The sequence below is a fragment of the Haplochromis burtoni genome, unplaced genomic scaffold (genome assembly GCF_018398535.1).
Source record: "Haplochromis burtoni strain Fernald_Lab_line unplaced genomic scaffold, NCSU_Asbu1 Contig_87, whole genome shotgun sequence".
NCBI classification, from domain to species: Eukaryota; Metazoa; Chordata; class Actinopteri; order Cichliformes; family Cichlidae; genus Haplochromis; species Haplochromis burtoni.
Window position 1 is genome coordinate 2,033,230 of NW_024582448.1, and position 20,954 is coordinate 2,054,183.

The 20,954-nt window shown below is 41.6% G+C and overlaps 1 protein-coding gene across 15 annotated transcripts in view; it reads right to left on the bottom strand.

The window, feature by feature from the left end:
- The window catches only part of tns1b (tensin 1b), a 184,819-nt gene that overhangs the window by 79,466 nt on the left and 84,399 nt on the right, over nucleotides 1-20,954 (bottom strand). Inside the window, exon 1 of one of the 15 annotated variants that reach the window (XM_042222524.1) lies at nucleotides 13,358-13,708. The exons of 13 other annotated variants lie outside the window; for them this stretch is intronic. In XM_042222524.1, coding sequence (XP_042078458.1) covers nucleotides 13,358-13,378 — 21 coding nt within the window. In that variant the 5' untranslated portion in view covers nucleotides 13,379-13,708. Of the gene's footprint in view, nucleotides 1-13,357; nucleotides 13,709-20,954 lie in introns of those variants that run through there. One more of the 15 variants, XM_042222522.1, reaches the window with a different exon arrangement.

Consider the following 20,954-nt stretch of genomic DNA (forward strand, 5'->3'; position numbering starts at 1 on the left):
CATACTTTAAAGCAGGTGTGTTACTTTAAAAATCTCAAAACTGTATTTATGATACAGAATACTCTTTAGTTAAAAACTAAGGAAGCATGATTTTCACACCTAAATTCTTATCTTCTATTAAAAGCAGCAATGACAGTTCTAGACAAACAGTTTCAAGACAAACGTTTGCTATACCCTCTGCACCTTCAGCTGTCTTTTGATACAACATATATCCTCTTTATTGCATGAGGATGTAACCATCAGTAACATTGTGTCTGTCCATTACCAGCTATTTCATTTTGTACAAATGGACAAGTTTGTGTGTTTTTCCATCTGACCACATGCATTTTTAGAGAAAAACAAGTTGGGACCCGCACTCAAAAATATATATATATATATATATATATAAACATAGAATATTTCAGCATCTATTGGAAGAAAAGCCAGAAGTAGCCACAGCTGCTGTGTCAACCTCAGCTGTACATTGTAGATTTCATGCTTTAAGAAGTCAGATTTCTGTAAGTGTATCTAAACACCCCCATGTAAAATGAAAGGATATTTTACACTACTGCAAGATAAGCTCAGATTACAGCACTAGCCTCAGTACTATAGACCCACACATAAGGTATATTGTTGACCAGAATCAAACGTGCAAACAGCCCATAGAACGAAATGCAATGGGTCCAGTGTAACCATGGCTTCTGAATAATGTCTGAATTTAGATGAAAACCTACACAAAGCCTTTGTCCGGGCTCTGCGGTGCGTGGGGAGGAAGCCTGGTGAGAGTGTGTGTTGATGCTATCGGCAGTATTCAAATGAGTAATATAATAAAGGATAATTGTGTTGTTGCATTCCATACATGCTTCTGTTAACTGCATTAAACAAGGGCCCATTTCCTGCAGACAAAAGTCCATGTCAGATATCCCTGGCTCGTATGACGGCGTTCACATGCAGTAAGCTTCCTGCTAGCCGCTGACACACTCCAGAAACTGACATGATATGTAACCGATGTCATTCTCCCAGATCTGAATATGTTAATAACCCCACCAACGAACCCACCGGCGCGGCACGGAGAAAAAAATGAATCGATTCATTATTTGGGTAAACAAATTCCGCTATGCCTATTTCTACAAATCTCAACCTTCACGGAAGAAAATCAAACACAGAGATGGATGTTCCAGCTTTACTTCAAGCAGCAAGCCGATTTCCATGCAGGTTAGCTCGCTCTCCACCGTGGAAAAGAGCGTGGGAGGGCGTGCACTAGAAAACTTTCTCCAGCTCTCTGCACTGGCATATAAACACACGGCTTCCCTGTGTGCTTTTATGTTTATCCAGATCTTTGCATCTGGCACGTCCCGGCCGAAATATTCACTGTGCAAATTCAATTTGCGAGGCGTAACGAGTAACAGAAGGCTTTTCTGTGTCCGTGCTGGTTGAGTGTGCCAGAGTGCGGCTTCGTATGGACTTATTGGGATATTATCAAAGCACAAAGGAATGATGGGAGAGCTTTGGTCCAAGCAACTATGCCCTCTACACTTTGCTTTTTTTCTCCTTCTTGATCCATATTCATTATTTTATTAGAATTCTGATGCATCTATGCGGGCTGAATAGGAATTCCTTAAACCTCATTCTTTGCCCGATGTATTTTTCTTTTTTCCTAATGTACACTTCTGCTGCTTTACATCCACATATTTTTCTTTCTTGTCTGTCTCAGTCTGTGTGAAAGTTATGGCCTCTTTGTTTCCCTCAAGGGAAAGTTGTGGAAAATCTCAGATTTATTGGCAGATTGGACTGCAGGACGTGTACACGACTGAGCCGCTGTCTCCAAACACTGGTCCTCATCTCGGCGCTGCTGATTTATGTGTCACAGAATGAGAAGCACTTCAGGAATGAAGAGGCATGTACGCACGGTTGTGTCTGTTTTTCTTTTGTCAGCATATTTAAGTACACGTCTGGGATTATTATACTGTACTATACAGTATTTGGGTGTATACAGTATAGTATCTTATAGCAAAAACAATTAGGACATCAATTAATTATTCACCACATTGGGGACTTTTGCACAAAAAAATCCATCTTTTCTAGAAAGGCTTTTTATCATCTGTCTTTGTATTACTATAAAAGCGTCTGGACTTCTTTAAGTTGCTTGAAGACGTTTCACCTCTCATCCGAGACGCTTCGTCAGTTCTAGGGTCAAATGGTGAAGAGTCCCAGATTAAAGCCCTGCGGGAGTGTTCTCCCAAGAGGGACAATGGACCTCCTAATGAACCTCTACCTAATCACTGAAGAACTGAAGAAACATCTCAGATGAGAGGTGAAACGTCTTCAAGCAACTTAAAGAAGTCCAGACGCTTCTTTCCAAGCTTCTTAGACTACAGTGGTTCCCAAACTTTTTTTGCTAGGCCCCCCTTTGTTTTACAAGAAAAATGTAACCCTAACCCTAACCCACGTCCTCCAACCACACACGCCCATATTTTGCTCCATTGCGGCTTATTTCACACCTCAGACATTTAGTAAACAATTAAGCAAATACAAGTAATCTGCAATAAATTACAGTTAGTAAGAAAATAAACTACTAACTCTGCGTCCACACCTACACGGGTATTTTTGAAAACGCAGCTGTTTCGTCCACACGTAAACTGCGTTTCAAATCACTGAACACAGAGATTTTTTAAAACTCCTTTTTTACGTTTAAGTGTTGACGAGGAATACAGAGTTCTTCACGCAACATCAAAGGTATGTGCCCTTTTTCATGTCACACTGTGCGCCACGTTATTGTTTACATGAGATGAATTGCAAAATGGCAGATAGTCAGATTAACAGTATTTTGTCTCTATCTTCAGGTTTTACATGCTTACACATACACATGCAGTTATTGTCCCTCTATTTAAAAAGCTAGAGGCGTCACGGTGTGATTATTTTACATGTAGTTGTTTTTTTCCCTGTGTAATAATATTCAACATTGCTATCAAGGAAGTTGGTTTGGAAACATATTCAGCTATGGTTCATCTCCTGCTTTGTGTTTGTGGAGGCGCCCCGTGCTAGCAGTGTCCAAGTGTTGTTTTTTTTCCCTTCTCATACCGCGCCCCCTTAGGGGGCGGGCCCCACACTTTGGGAAGGTCTGGACTACGATGACCTGGATGACTGAGAACCTTCACAGACAGTCTAAAGCCCTGTTTGCATGGGGTTAGTACATTGGTGGGCAATCTTAGTCCACGAGGGCTGGTGTCCCTGCAGGTTTTTTGATGTGTCCTCGAACCAACACAGCAGATTTAAATGGCTAAATTAGCTCCTCAACATGTCCTGAAGTTCTCCAGAGGCCTGGTAACGAACTAATCATGTGATTCAGGTGTGTTGACCCAAGGTGAGATCTAAAACCTGCAGGACACCGGCCCTCGTGGACTGAGATTGCCCATCCCTGGGCTAGTATTACTCTGGATCACTCATGATTTGCAATAATTGCAGAGGTGTGAATCAACCATGTCCATAATTTCCAATATAAAAACATTCCACCACAAATTACCCACCTCATTTTACAATTAAGAGGTTATGCAACCATTTTAAAATTGCATGTGCAATTGCCGCCTCAGGAATTTCAGCTTTGTATTTCTTTCTTTTTGCAAACCTTTTTGTGTACTGGCAATTAGAAATAGAAGTTTGGACTGCATTGTTAGTGGTAATTCTGAGAGGCTCGTGTCCAACCCTAACCCTTCAGAAATAGTGAGACGCAAAACATGTGCGACAGCATTCGGTAAAAAACATGTTGCTGGCTTGAGTTAGTTTGTGTCAGTCTATTAAGATTAACTTTGGGTCTGTAGGTGTCAACCACACATCTCATCTCAGTTCTGATCCTCTATGTGTGCACTATAAAAGAAAGCCACAGCTAAGTCCATCACACTACCTAGCAAAGATTAGCTAACGCTAACTTTATTCACTGCCACAGTGATGATAAAGAGATACAGATAGATGTCAAAAGATTTTTGAAACGAAAAACCATCATAATGAGCACACAGTTTGTTTCTTTGCCTGTGTAGGAGCAAATTGAACCCCGGAGGGATCAGACAGCCTTTGCATGTCCCTGCCATGCTTCTTCTCCACGGCTGCAGCTCAAAGTGGCCTTCAGCCGACCGGAGCGCCTGCTCATTCTCACCCCTGTCTTTGTTGGACGGGGCTGACAGCGTGGTGAGGGGAGAAGCTGCGGCTTGTTTCTTTTGTTCTAAAGTTACAGCGGGGGTCACGTTCCCTTCCCAGGGTCTTTCAGCTAAGAGCTGGTATTTACCAGCACGCTGATTTACACATTTAGCATGGCTCTCACTTTCTGGCACCAGGCCAAGCGGCTGAGGACGAGAAGAGGGGGTTAAGAAGAAGGCAGCCATGAAGAATCAGGGTTCAGAGGGTGGTTTATGTCCTCTGGTGAGTTGGCAAGCTTGCCGTCTTCTGTGCCATTTTTCCTTTGACATTTTGGGCATCGTGCTTGTGTTTGCTCCCTCACCCACAGTCAGATGCAAAGATCAATACCAATTTCACTGCTGTGCTTACAGTATGGATAAACCTTTGCAAGGCATTTTGCCAAGCTTTGCTGAAAGACAGCGAGCAGAGGGAAACTTCAGCTTCTGTCAGAAGTCTTTCAGCATCTCCCCATTTTATATCTCAGTGACACATGTTCACATGAAGACATTTTTCCACATGTCGTCATTGGACATCTGCTCACTTGCAGGAGATGTTACTGTAGGAACGGCCCTTAAAACACGCAAACAAATGGAACAAGCCAGAACAGACAGAAATAATGGGTCAAAGTCATAAAAGCAGAAATGAATGCTTAATACAGAATAACAATTTTTGTCTCATAAACATTTGGTAATAAAACCTTTAATTTCTTTGATTCATGTCTCAGTCTTTATGATGACATATGTTGGCATCCTGGAATATAATTTGATTACAAAAGACTTGCATTCAGAGTTGAGGTGAACACAGAGCAGGAATGTTAAAACACTTTTAATGTGTCAAACTCTGCACATGCATTTTTCTGCAACAGTAAATATCAAATATGCTCAAAGAAGCAGTTCACAAACATTTTAAGCATAGCTGGACTTTTGAAACTAAGGCATTCCCATCCCAGAGTGTCACATACTGCCATTTTGTGGCATCTTCTGGCGTCGGTGGTTTGACACACCTAGCATATTGGACGCCACAGAACGAGGACGTGTAGATGGAGGTGGTGTAAGTCACGAGTCAAGGACTGGGGTTAGTGTTGTGTTTGGAAGCTCATATTTTCTCATATTCTTCTGATTCTTTTCACTGGCTGCTTTGTTAATAGCAAATTAGTTTATCAGAACGAGTGACAAACTTACAAAATCAGCAAGAACGAGCAGCTAGACTCAAAGTCTCAGTCAGTTATCAAGTGCTGCTCTAGTGCTTGTCCACATCATCCCTTGGCATCTGCGTGTTCCTAAACATGAAACTAAATGACTGGTTGAGCTTCACGCATGACTGGGCCACTGAAGAAATGTTGAAAACCAGCTCAGCTTTGACTTGTGCACAAATCAGTGGTGTGAACAGAGAACCATAAGGCACTTGGTGCTTTACGTTTAAATGCTGTGGGTGAGCATTTAAACGTAAAGCTAAGTGTCCAAATGCAACAACTAAAGAGTATGACAAGCATTTCTCCGTTAAACTCAGTGAATCATGTCAAAGGAGACCTTTCTAGTATCCATGAGATCTTTTGACACCCTGGGAATGAGACCCTCCATATTTTTATTACTAGTTTAGAGTAGCAGTAGCTCTGCATGATTCACAGTTTAAAATAATCTTTATTTATCTTACACTGAGCTTTGGTGGAGCCACTCAAATCATCCTTTGCTCCCTTTAAGATAACTTTCTCCTGATTGGCTGCCCCCCACCTGATGTTGAGCTTTAAACAGCAAGTGGGCGGAGCTTCTATGTTCACAGCCAGAGCAATGTTCCTACAGTAAGATGACCTTATTAGGTATACCCACTCTCAATGACATCACACAGAGCTAGGAATAGACAAAATGGTTCAAAACAGGGTGTTAGAGCAGTGTGAAGCCTGAGCTTTGGACTCGCAAGGTCACATTTGGCCATGTTTATTTTAAGCATCCACCATTGTAATAGTATATACAAAAAGAGAAGAGAAGGAGAAGCATAATAGCTCCATTTTAAATTTCCATTTCTACAATTATGCCCCATTTACTGATTACGAACACATGATGTGATTAAAATCAACAGAACATTTTTTTTATTGATATTTGCGTATTTTGGAGGGGAACTGTTATCTCAACATTAGATTGCATTTGCACGAGAAGCGTCGAGATCTTGGAAAGCAACAGGTTGATTTCAGGGGAGAAAACTGGACAAGCTGAGACGAGCCTGTGCAGTCAAACTGTGCACAGCTGTTATGTTATAACCTCAATGAAAAAGAAAAGGAAAGAAAAACCCCACAAAGGGAAGGATATCGTTCATTTAACTGCAGCACTAAGTCACCTGCACGCCTACACATTTAGCTGTTTTCTAACGACAGATGGATGGGTGGGTTTGGGTTTCACATTTAATCCCACCAAAGTATCTCCCTCCTTTATCTGCTTCTCCTTCAAGTCCTGTTTTTGTTTTTGTTTTTTAACAAAACTGATGTTCATCATGCACTCATCAGCAGTTAAACATCAGCTGTTAAACATAGGATTACTTAAGAATTTCTATTTGCTCCATTTTGCTTTGCGCACAATCACTCATTTCTGACATTCGATCAGTATGAAACAAAAAAATCTGCAGCGAAAACACAGATCCATTCACAGATCTGCATAACTTGACTCAGCTGAGCATTAATCACTGCCGCACTGTGTTTCCAGCACAAATATTAATATCCTAAATAGAGCTATTAATAATACGCATAAGAAAGCAAACTCACCACTGCCATTAACAGGTCATGAACAAGTTGGGCAAAACTATCCTGGCCATTAAAATCTGATGTCTAGCAGTTACACTCCTATATACTTCCTGGCAAGCTTTAAAAACACTCCACAAAGCTGAGAAACTATATTTTATGTTTTATAAAAAAGATTAAAGGCATATTTGTACTCGGGCCCAGACAAGCCTTTCTCCCATCTTTTAGCTCTCCAGCCTTCAAGTGAGTCCAAGCAGCTTGGTGAAAAATCAGGAACCTGGCACTGATGTTTCCTGCCTTTCTGGTCAGTACTATAAGCCCCGCTTGACACCAATCAGTCATGAAAAGCAAACAACAATATGAAGGTTTCTGGTAAAAGCGAGGAAACAGGTCTGCTTTCTATAAACATTCCCCACAGAGACATGGAGGCTTGATAACAAAGAAGGAGAAAAAAGGAAAAGAAAACAACCTCCCGCCCTCCTCGTGGACTTCTGGCACACACACATGAACATACCTCGCATGGTGTTCACATGGATGCTCAGTCATGTGGACACTAAAATGCTTTCACATCTCACATTGATTTAACGGGATAATTTACCTTCTTACCCAGAGAATAAAGTGACATAAAGTTTGCATTGTTTTTATGTTTTCCATATATATCATGTTAAAAAAAAACTCAAAATGCAATGATGGGATAAGATGCATCTTTCAAACTGTTTTTGAACTAAACATTTGTGACATTTAGACTTTGCTCAAGTCTAAATGTCATAAACTTTATCCATCCATCCATTTTCTTAATTCCTTATCCAAACAGGCTCATGGTGCGCTTGGAGCCTATCCTAGCTGACACTGGATGAGAAGCAGGATACACACTTTGGACACACCTCAGAGAACACAAACTCCATACAGAAAGGCCCAATCCAAAAGTAGCTTTCTTGCTGGAAGGCAGGAGTGCTTACCACTACACCACCATGCTGGCCTCATCTAATCAGGAGCTGGTTCACCAAATCTGGAGGAAATCTTAAAAGAATCAGTGATGAAATAAGTGGCCACAGAGGTTCAAAGCTACGGCATCTTGTCGAAGGCTATTACCCGTCAAAGTCAAGAACTAAGTCCAAAGCAAACTTATAAGAAGACCTGGAAATCAAATCCTGAGACATGACCTCATCAGTCTTCTCTCATATCTACTGTGCAAACAATCTGAAAGATGTTTAAAAAAAGTTTCAACTCAGTGGTGCAGGTTCAGCAATAATGAGATCAAAAACAAACCATCCTGATCACAGTCAAGCTATGACATCAGAAAATCAAAATGTTTACATCTTATACAAACCCTCGGAAACTAGAAGAACTGAGTGAATACCTTCAGGGAAAGCATAACAAAGCAGAAACTCTGTTTTTTATTGACCTTTGGGCAAAACTGGCACGAATGGTGTACGAGGGGCATAAAGGCTTAAAAAGAGCCAAACCATCCCAACTAACGTGTGCATGTAAGGGCACTGGGATAACAAAAGGTAAATAAATCTTTCAAGACTCTACATGTGGCTCAGTTCCCCTGGAGGAGCCACGTTCAATAATCATCAAGCTGCTTTAAAGCCAAAACAAGTCAATGTTTGTGAGATGGTGCACTGCAAGGGTACATTGAGGACATTGATTGGATACCCCTGATACAAAGTATTACTGGTCTACTGATAAGGTTGCCATCCTGGAAAATGGGGAACGGTGTCATTTGGTAATCAAAAAAACCCTGAAGTTGCATGCCAAAATAAACCTCCCAAAAAGAGGCTGGGAAAATGAAACCCCCCTCCTTTCTCAATATGTTCCTTGACTATGAAACTACCAATGCTATTCAAGAAAGGGCCATTATACCAGGCCTCCAGCTTGATTGCATGGAGTCATTGAAAAGATTAGCTGTCATTAAATGTTCCACTTTTTGGGGGTATTATAAGGAGCCCCTCTATTTAAAGAGTAGTAATCTGTGAGGGTCCTCGGGAAGTCTAAAGACTGCTGGCTCCAGTTACCAGTCAAGAAACATGGAAAAAAAGAAGACTGCGGGCAAATTCTTGACAGCAAAACATAAAACAAGCCATTATACCCACTGAGGTTTTTAGCCAAAAATAAATTAATACAAATATTTTACAAACTGTACATGATGCACAAAAGGCCAGCTGGAGGAGCTGTATAACTATTTTACCTATCTGCAATGGAACAAGTCCAATTCATATTTTAATTTATTTCTTCTCTCAAGGTGGTGTCATCTTTTTTTTCTTGCGTTAAGCTACTGTGTAGAGTTGTGTTTAATCACTGTCAGAGATTTCCATAATGTGAGACCAGAAGATGAAGTGTTGTGAAGACGTTCAGTCCTGGAGAACAAAAACATCAGTGTGGAAGTCTACATTCCCATTTTGGACAAGTTTCTCCAATAAAAAGATACCAGAAGCCCCAAACCTACCAGTAAGTCACAACCAGCCGACAACCTTGGAAGCTGAAAACCAAAGAAGATATAGGAGTACCAAAAACTGCAGGCCTTCAGTGTGTTTGAGGCTGGCTCCAAGAAACTGCTCAATTCCCATAAACTCCCATATTAACATGCAAAATTCTACAGCAGAAAAAAAGCACGTTTGCAGCCAGCCGGGCCTCACTTCCGCTACCCGAGCGTGTTTGTGGTGTTGGTGCTTTTTGGAATTGTTGTCAAATAATGCAGAGTAAAACCCATGAAAGCGACTGTGCTCCAGCTTTGTTTTGTAATGTTATAAGAAGAAAGCCATAATTAGCAGGTATGTATCTGTATCTATGGGATGAACTCGTACAGGTTATGAATGTTCATGGCCGTGTTGAATTATTTCAACACATCACCCAATGATAATGCACAACTTAAATACCTCAAAAGAAAGCTTGAAAACAGTGTGTGTTCATCCAAGCTGGTGGGCTGATGGTCCCGAGTTGTTCGAGCATCCTAAGCAGTAAATTTTGAAGGGGGTTCGCTGTTCATTTTAACTGCAACATTAGTCTCCGGATATGCTCTTTGAAACGCTCTTAAAACACCTTCCTGTGGGCCTATGACAGCAGTTTCTCATATATGCCAGATGACCTGCTAAGCAATGACAATAAGTGAAACATTATATGACGCCCTTGATAAATGTGAAGCTTTTACTTGCTCTCAGTTGAAGCTATTAATTATACTAAAAGCCCAACAATAAGGCATGATGCCTTGGCATGGCTATGGATTATTTATGTTGCTAATGTATTGCAGGTTTGCAGTATGTGCCAACATTGAGCCCCGAGGACCCAGGGAATAAATATATTGCTGTGTGCACACATTACAGTTCAGCACAGCATTTTGTGAACATAAGTGAGAGTGCATTAGTTCAATTATAATACAGTAGATGTATTATGCAATGTATCGATTCAGCCTATGCTGGATATGCAAACTTTGTACTGTACTTGAGTGTAACATTGAGCAAAATCAAAAGTGTCTCCTGGCTTACATTACAATGCACTTTTGTGCCCTTGAATAAAGGGCTAAAGCCAAGTTCTCTCACTCTTCTAGAGTTGTGTACAGTCACAATGTGAGTCCGTGAGAAAATAGTAAACACAAGAAACTAAATGGTTTGTTACAATACACGGTAATGTCGTAGCTGAGGCAGTGTCTGCAAGAACTGAGACATACACACAGAAGAAGAAAGATTACATCAGCTGAAGAGCATGAGAATTCACAGTGGTGGTTTTTTATGGTTCATGAAGCACTGCCTTATCCCTAATCCTAGAAAAACACACACACACACACACATACACAGTAAGTGAACAAACACACCTTCACAAACTGGCCAGCCCTTCCTCTGTCCCGATCTTATGGCTGAATGTGTGGTTGAGTATGTAACTGTGGTTAGAGTTGCCTGTAAGAGTGGGTTGAGGGAGGCTTTGGCAGACTGGCAGACAGTAATGATGAAAAATGCCTCTTCTGAAATCCAGTCCGGCACAGGCTTCAAGCCAGTGGATGTTCGCCATTCCCACAAAGCCAGGCGTCACGGGTAATGCCGCTCTTCAGGCAAGACAATGCCGTGTTACACATACGCCAGCCAAGGAATGTGTGGGTTACACATCCTACAAGTTATTACCAATTGTGATGTCAGAAACCACTCATTCCAGCAAATCATTTGTAATCAGTATTTTGCCCGTAGTATTGGTTTAAAGGTCTGTGCAACACAGGAACCTGCATTCCCTTTAATCTCTTGAGTAATTTAAATTCTTTTTAGCTTCTTTAATTGTTTTGGTTTCCCCTTCCTTTCTTCTGCTTTTAGAAGAAGACTATCCGGTGACTATGAAAAATTAGCAGCTAAAATGAAAGAAGCTGCCCTCGGGAGTTGGTCAGTTGGACAGACAAATGCTAATATCGTCCCATTTCTCATCTCCGATCACTTTACAACAGTGTTATGCATGCAACCTATTGTTTTTCCTTAGATTAGCTGATCACATAATGCTGCTTTTAAATGGAATTGCTTCTGAAAATTCAACAGGCTTTTAGATTTAGTTACTGTTTCTTGTTTATTCTTTCCATTCCAAATGGTTACCACTCCAAGACCTCTTTCACAATGTTGCTTAAATATATATTAAGACATCACTTATTATAGTTTGCTTATATGGTGCGTTTTCATAAATGAGTCCCCAAAACTACAAGTGCTGAAAGACTTCTGGGTCTCTGTGGTTATAATGAAGCTGAAATGTACAATGAAAATTAAAGATGTTGGGTGGTGGAAAGTGCTCTCATACACATTGGTCCAAAATGTCACAGAGGTGGTCAACTTGGTTAAACCAGTCCTACTGTGGATGGAAGCACTGCAATCCTGGACGATACAGCTCACATCAGGACAGAAATGTTTCCTCAGAGCATAAAGGTGATTACTCTCAACAACTTTGGACTGATTTACAGTCACATCTCCCTGTACTGGAAACCATGCTGACAAAATGTACCCCACTGTATAACATCTGGAAGTGACTGTGCACAAACACCATGTGTAAAAGCTGGGGGTGCACAGGGGTCAAATTTAGACATTTTTGTGGACACATATAACTTCTCCATCAGTGCATAGCTGGTGCTCAATTTCACACATTTCCACCATCTTTTTAAAAAAAATGTTGTAAGGCTAGCACTGGCACTACAAAAGTGCCAGACCCAAAGTTGGAACCTCTGATGTCAGTGGTTAAAGGAAGGGTTACCATAATGAATTCACCAGTGACTGGCAGATGGTGCCCACATATTGAGTCCAAAATGAAATCCTACTGAAATTACCCCAATATCTGCTAATAACACCATTGGTTCTCAAATCTGTCAAAACGAGGGCCAGTTTTTAAAAAGCACAAAAGCTAGAGGGGGCAGTCATCAACACCAGCTCCATGCTGAAAGATAAGTATTACTGGACTCGTTCAGCTGTCTCTAGCATACATTACCAGCAGCAGCAATACATTACATTATAGCCTAGTATTGTGTTCCAACAGCACCAACTACACTACAAAATGTATTTATGGAAACCTACTGTCTTCTAACTATGTGAAGACAATTTAACCTCTTACTCACATTATATCCTGCTGAAAGAACCAGAATCTGTTAAAAATCCAAACACCCACTCAGTGAGGGTGGATGGGACAGAGAAAAATCACAGCTGTCAGTGACCAGCGTGACCTTGCAAATCTGTTTAAGAATACGCTCTGTGTTTTCACATTACGTCTTTATTCTTCTCCCCAGTTTGAAGCAAACTGGAGGCAACTGTAACTCCCGCTATACGTGCCAAAAATTCCCCAAGTGCTGTTGGGTTTTCTCACGCCTGCGGCGATTATATCTGTGAAACAACTTTTGCAAGGTCTTATTGTGAAACAACTGCAGCAGTCGACACAAACACACACACACACATACTTTATACAGAGCACCACTGAAAGCATGACAGCAAACACATTTTCATTCTCACTCTTGGTAAGTGGAAGAGAAGAGAAGAGAAGAGAAGAGGCCACCATCTTTCCAGCTATGACCATGGGCCACCAACCACAAACATGGTTAGCCAAGGAGACCACACACATACACAAGCACTACAGAAGCAAGCAGTGCTTTACATTACCTGACATAAACACATTTAAATACTACACTGATACAACATGAGCTTGTGTATATTACATGCTCGTTAATATAAAATCCTGCAATCCACACCAGAAGCAGCTCGATGCACTCTGCTGTGGAAACACGCAATATGTGTCTGAATTCACTCTTTATCACTGTTCACCTACTGAAGACAGCACTGCTCCAGTGCAGCATAACGCACATGAGTATCACACCTATGTCAGGTCACACACATCCTGCGATAACTTTGTTTCTCTGTAACAGTGAAGCAAATCCACAATGCAGAAAACTGACACACACACACGAAAAGCCAGGAGCTTGATCATCAGACAGACAGCAGTACTTTACCCTCCTTTCCCAACCACGCTTCTTACCTGAAACACTGCGGTGGCCATCCTGTCTCAGAGTGAGTGTCTTTTTTTTGTGTGTCGTTCTCTCTCTCTCTTTCACTCTTTGGTTTTCTCTGTCTGGTTTTAGTGCTGCATCGTCATTTGGCTTTTCTTCCTCTGCCCCCCCACCGTGTGCAGCAGAGAGGTTTTTCCTCTGTGCTCCGACCAGATGGCTAAAAGCTAAATCCACTCACTGTTACCTTGGTGCAGCGCAGGACTGGAGGAGTGTGTGTGTGAGTGTGTGTGTCAGAGAGCAAGAACGAGAGAGCGAGAGAGAGAGTTTGTGTGTGTGTGTCAGAGAGCGAGAACGAGAGAGCGAGAGAGAGTTTGTGTGTGTGTGTGTGTGTGTGTGTGTGTGTGTGTGTGTGTGTGTGTGTGTGTGTGTGTGTGTGTGTGTGTGTTTGTTTCAGGCTTCAGGCTAATAGGTCTGGTTAGCCTCTCCCTCACTCACTCCTCCTCCAAAAAAATGAGCATAAAGATGTCTAAAGAGTCTTAATGTGAGCGCGCGAGTGGGGCGAAGTGCAGCCAAAGGCAAATCTTAACATCCCACAACTGGAGACGGCGCAGTGCAGCACTCGGCGCTGAATAAGCAGGCAAAGTCTGGCTACGGGCTACAGCTATTTCCCCTCTCTTTCACTCCCTGGGTTTATTTTCTCCTCCCTCTTGTTCAGACCATTTTCACCCTCCTCCCAAACGGGGAGACACATGAGTAACGAGAAAGGAGGAGAAAAATACTCAAGTCAAATTTCCCAGGGAGATCGGGAGGGAAGAAGGGGACGTGAGATCGGGGGGAACAAAAGCACGCCTCTTTCCTTTCACCGTCTTTTTCTCACTTTCTCACACACACTCCTTCATCACGAGCTCATTCTTCATTCTCTCCTTGTTATCAGCTTCTCAAGTTACAGGTTAAATATGAGTCGTCGGCAGACCTCCACCCGCCTTTTCTGCCCCCCCTTCCCCACAAGCTCTCTCCTACACACTCACTCTACGGCTGCCCACGAGAGGGAAAGTACCATGAATGAATCCATTGACTTCAAGGCAAAGTCAGACAGTGTAAACAGCAGCAAGGAGCTACATGCTGACCAGTCACCAGCTCACAACGCCATGAAATTCTATGGCTTTGATTCCAAGAGTTAAACCTTGTCGCTACATGCTATTATAAAGATTTAGAACATCACTCTAGAGTGAAAGTAGTCAGAAGATTGCTTTCACTGACTATCAGCCTTTCACATTTTAAATATCTTTCCTTTAAATATATCACCTTGGCTTTGAAAACTACGAGTTTTAAGCTGGCAAAAAAGTAGAATCAAGTAACTTAAATAGCAATAACCTGGAGAAAGATCAAAAGCTCTTGACCCCTTAAGTTGGGTGATCTAGTGGGTCCTGTTAGGTCCACAAATCAGCTGTTCCGAGTGATCACCTTCTTCCAGTGATGAAATGTGTCTATTCTGGCAGGAGAGGTTTGTTCCAATCCACAGAGTAGAAGTGCTTACAGAAAAGGTCTAAGAATAATAAGAATATGGGAGTCACTCGCTGTGGCCTTCACAGTCACCAGAGCTCATCCTAGACTGATGCATCAGACACCACCAGTAAAACCAACACGTCGTCTTCCAGCCCCGTCTAATGTGAAAAATATGAAATAGTCACTTGTTAACGGGGATGAATCGTCACTTTTTACCTGACAGAAAATTGAGCTTTGAAAGATGAGGCAACCACTGTATTTTAAACTAACCTAACAGATTAGTTGTTCATTTCTAACCCCAAATTCAATTAGTTATGCATTAAAAAAATAATACAGGGTGATGGGGATGCTTGAGCGTATCCCAGCTGTCACAGGGTGAGGGCTGGGGGATACTCCCTGGACATGTCACCAGTATAAAGTGGTGAAGAGAATGGATATGAACAAAATTACTGAGTGAAAATTTGACTTTTTTTTAATTGAATCTAGTCTTAACTTATCATTAATGTCAGTTTAATGGCCAACAGGTGATAACCTGGTTGGTGCGATTCAGCCACTGCATGAAAGCATTGGGGGAAGTGTGTTTGTATGCAGTACTATAGATTTTGTTATCAGCTGTCAACTGATTGGCACATTTGGGCCACATCAGACTCAACAACTATCCAGTAAATGACATTAAACTGGATGGCTTTAATCTCACCTCAAGTCATCCAAGCAGCCTAGGTTATAGCACTACTCGCAGCCTTACAGTAAGCGTGCCGTTTTAATGTGCTCCCACAACGTCGCTGGCTATTATCCAGTAGCAGACAAAGAGGCTTTACTGAAGAATGCATGGTACAAATTTGTAGCACATTAAGGATTATGTCTCAACATGGAAAGAATGGCCACCGTCTTTGATGCTGCTTGGAGGTAATTACATGGAAGGCGGCTCTGAAGAGCAACACCTCTAGCTTGAAGTCGTGCTCACCAGATGTCAGCTCTGTAAGCGTTATTTAATTCACTATTAATGACAAGGCCCAGGAAGGAAGGGAGTGCTGCCAAAGAGCAGACATGTGGTTCACGGCAACAAAACAACATGCTTGTTTATGTGAGATAGTCACCTTCAGCGGAGGGACAGGGTTTTAAACTGTGGGGAGCGGGAATTCCCTGTTCCTACTGTCTGCGTTTGCCTGTGCGGCTCTGAGTCGAGCTTTGTGTTTCGCCGCTCACCACAATGCAGTGGTGCAGACCACCAGTTTCATCCGTGTATGTCGGGAAGTGCAAAGCGTGGGGAAGTTATCTGTCTGTGTTTGAGGCTGATATGTTTCTCTTAGTCTGGGCTATTTCCTGCGTCCTGGCTTTTATTACCTTCATAATCCTGTGGCTGCTGTCTGTAATCACACCGGCACTGCCAGAAACAACTATCGCACAGCCACGCCAATTCTTTTTTTTTTTTTTTACTCTTACTGCTCATTTTTGTAGGAACTGAAATCGCTCAGTCTCTTTTTAAGTCAATTTAATGGGACACAACATTAACAGGAGGGTCTGGGAATCCAACACAGGAACAAAATCCTTACATTTCTATTGAATTTTCTACATTTTCTGCATTACTTTATGATGGCACCATCTTTTTTTCCCCATATAAAGAAAAGCACAATAATCAGACTTACTTTCAACTAATTTACTTTTATCGCCCAGTATTTTCCCTGCTAAATCCACGCACATGTAGGCAAGCTTTCCAAAATGTGTGAGTCACAGCGTAACAATGTGTTATCTGTTTATAAAGCACTTAATAAAGCCATGGGCTTAATAGCTCAGATATATTAAAGCTCATGTGCAAAACTTTCTGCATGTTTAAACGTGGAATCGTGTGCATCTCAGTGATGTTTTTCAGACTGATCAAAAACAGTTACATTAGCTTAAGCAAACAACACTCAGCTTGGCTTTCAGTCAGACCTCCTCCTTCATCATGTTCCTTCTGGCTTCTTCAACCTGCTGTGCAGCAGCTCAGAGATCAGAACACAATGTGTCTTGCATGTTCTACAAAAACTCATAACTTACATTAACCAGGCAGTTCATTAGTTACCTCTTGATAGGACTGAGTTGGATGCCCTTTTGGAGACATCCTTAGAACTCTCTTAATTCTTGATGGCATTGATTCAACAGTGTATGTCTGCAGCACATGCTCGATGAGAATCTTCACTTCACCACATCCTAAAAGTGGTCCACTGGACTGAGATCTGGTGATTGTGGAGAAAACTCATTGCCATGTTCAAACCAATCTGAGCTTTGTGACATGATGCCGTGTCCTGCTGGGAGCTGTGAAGATGTGTACGCTGCAGTCATAAAGGCATGGTCATGGTCATCGGCAACACTCAGGGAGGTTGTGCTATTTAAATGATGGTCATTTGGTACTAAGAGGTCCAAAGTGTGCAAAAAAACATATTTCCCACAGCATTATACCACCCAAATCAGCCTCAACTGCTTTTATGTTCTTTACACCTAATTTGAATGTTGCAGCAAAAATTGAGACTCGTCAGACCAGGAAACATTTTTACAATCGGCTATTGTCCAATTTTGGTGAGCCCGTGTGAACTGTAGCCTCAGTTTTTCTGTCAGGCTTGGCAGCCGGTGTAACAAGTGGTTATTTGAGTTACTATAGTCTTGAAGAAGTCTGGCCATTGTCCACTAACCTCTGATATAGACATTTTTTCCCAGAGATCTGCCGCTCACTGGATATTTTGCCTTTACAAACCATTCTCTGTAAATCCTAGACAAGGTAGATGGTGCAGCCAACAGCAAAGGTCTTTTCACGCTCACAAAGGCACTTAAATTCCTTTTCTTCCCCATTCTGATGCTCAGTTTGAACTTTAGGAGGCTGTCTTGATCCTGTCCACATGTCTAAAAGCATCGACTTGCTGCCAAGTGACTGACTACATATTTGTGTTAAAACGCAAATAAACAGGTGTTCCTAATGAAGTGGCTGTGAGTGTCTATGCGAGAGGGGGAAAAAAAAAAAAAAAGATTGCTACATCAGTTTCACTAAGTAGGCCCTTTGCTCCTTTAAACTGTTAGCAGTCGGACGTACCGCCCACGGGACATTGGATGGTTTAGGGGACTAATAGGACTGCTAAGGGGTTAATGTTTATTATTGGGAGGGAACAAATTCTTCTGTACACGAATGATTGTGAAAGAATGAACGCACCAATCACTTTTTCACCATGTGTGGTCCTCACACCGACTGATAAGCAAAGGAGCAACAATGGGGGGGAATCAGTGCCTTCATCAGTGAATGATGGGGGAAGAAAAAGAGGAGGATAGAGAAAGAAAAACGTAGAAAAGAAAAAACAAAATAGTACACAGTAGGGCTACAGAGAGGAACACAGAGTGGGAGAGAACACTCTGGGTGAGGTCCAGTTTCATGAGTCTGACTCAGGCTTTCCCAAGCAACGTCAGGGGCGAGCGTCAGGCTCTCGGTCCCCCAGCGCCCGGTGGAACGCTTCGGCAACGCCCTCGCAGCTTACAGACCAGATTTAACATGGATTTTTCTACTGGATGGTCATGATTAGGCAGCAGGAGCTGACATGGGATGGAAAAGCTGTTGCCTTGAACCAAAGGACAGGCTGCAGATGTAAGGGTGGGGAACTTGAACAGAACAAAGTCTCCAAACTCCTTGAGCACGTAATAAAGAAGGCTCCTCCGAAAAAAAACCTCAACACTCACAGCTGTTGTAGCACTCAGAGACTATTAGAAACTCCGGGAGAGATGGTGCATGCTCAGCAGTTCTTCCTCTGTACAAGAAGGGCAATGAAATGAAAGTGTGGAATTTTTTTTCTAATTGATCTTAAGCACATTCATCCTTCTCACTCACTTCTTCCATCCACGTCTCCTTCGTGCACTTGGCACGTTGTTGACATTCTTTCCCACAGCTCTTGATTACTCCATCATGCTAAAGCTGGGCGTTCCTGTTTGTTTTCTCTGCTGTATCTATGCACATGTCGCTAACATGCGCTTACTAAATACATGGCCGTAAGCCCATGGTCCTTGTGTAAGCCGTTAGTTTATGCACATGAACAAGGAGAAATGACAGATGATTGTGACTGTAGGTCCATTTTTATTTCTTTTGTTTGACAGTCAAAGTTAAAGTCGCATATTTATTTTTTTCATCTTACTATAATGACTGCAGCGTACGTTTGTAGGTCTTCCTACATGTGTTTATCTATCTGGATGAAACTTGCTGTATAAAAAATACTGTATAAAGGATCATCTATATAGCTTAGCTGACTTGGCTGAGTCATTGACTAGTATGTTGGCCGTTGTTTTGGGGTCTTTTAACAGATCACTCACTAGTTTTCCTTTTAGAGTCTTTAAAATTTTATTTTCCCACCTGCAAGGCTTGTCTGTACTGTGCAACTTTGTATATCCATCTCCTGGTTCGAGAGCATCAAACATTATTTTTCTCAAGTCTAAACTGATTAATTTCGTTCTTGGCATGATGCTTTTTCATGTGACAGCCCAAACCCTCTCTGAAGTTTTTATACTGTGTGCAAATTAGAAGATAATCCTCGGTTTTAACTCAATTTTATAAGCCTTGAGCATTACAAAGTTAAATCACATCACTGCACATCAGTGGTTTGTGCTATTATTCGATAATAAAGTCCATTTTCAGGGGGCTAATTATATTAACCCTGATAGTTTTATGTCTGAAATAATTCTGTTATTATGTGCAAACAAAAATTATTTATGCTTTCTAAAGAAAACAATTTTAGAAATGCTATGTCAGAAAAGCACTTGGGAAAATAATGACAAAGTAGAGCTGGGCGATATGAGATTTTTTCATATCACGATATGTTTTTTTCATTTCAGGCGATAACGATATCTATCACGATATAAGCCAAATAACTATATTTGTAAGATTTAAATGTGCCGTTGCTCACAAGTAAAATGTGAAATAATCAGCAGCTTGTTTTTATTTAAATATTTATTTCCCATAATAAGTTCAACAGGGTAGATGTACTTAAGGAACATGAGACTTTTTCAGTCAAATAAAGGCAAATATTGCAAACTACACAAAAGGCAGCCGCTAAAGCGTTTAAGTTTCAAAATAGAACAAACGAAACAGACTAAACTGTCAATTCCACTTAGAAACAAAATATTAATTCTAAAAATAAATCTTAGTTTGTTTTACAGAAGAACAGACAAAACTGACTAACTTTTGTCAATATCAAATAAACTGAGAACTAAAAGGAAATTCTCAATCTCTCCTTGTTGTATAGCTGAGCTTTTCAAACAGTTTTAACAGTTACTTTAGTCTGACAAAAGCCGAATGACGAATTAGCGCTTCCAGTCAGAGACTGAGGCTACGTCCACACGTACACGGGTATTTTTGAAAACGGAGATTTTCCGTTTTCGTTTTAAAAAATAATCCCGTCCACACATAAAGGCAGAAATGAAGGAAAACGCTGCTATGAACATGCCAAAGCAGCAGGTGGCGCTAGATTCCTAACCGTGCAGAAATGTTGGCCAATCAGAAGTCTAGAAGCCTCGGTGGGAAAAAGTAAACAAAGCTGGGGCATAGAAGCAGAACCGAGTCGTATGTGTGGAGGGACAGTAACTGTGTGTATATGTAAGCATTTAAACACTGCAGAGAGTAGAATTAACAGTATTGTAGAAATTCATTTCACCGAAACAATAACGTGGCGCACAGTGTGACGCATGCACCAGTTTATTGTATTTCCAGACTTGCTTTCGGCACAATTTACAGTGCACGCTACTCTGTTTTTTGTCAGACTTGAAATAGCCGAAATACCTTCACACTACGGAACTTCTATGGCTCTTCCGTTCGACAATCTCTCCGGCGTTGGAACCATCATCTGTTTTCTCTTCGGTCACGCTCGGTTGATTTTTCTAGTCGGCACACTCATTTCCTCCATTACCCGCTGGCTGCTTCCCAAACAAACACACGTGCGGCTTGGCACTTGTGCTGTACGTAACAAGTCACGCGACGTGACGCTGCGGCTGTGATTGGTTCGGCTCTGCGCTACTTAGTTTGGATTGGCTGACCTTTTTTTTTATTTTTTTTTATTATTTTTTTTATTTTAAGAGGACAAGAGCGGCGAGGTCTATCGCGATAGCTTAATTTCT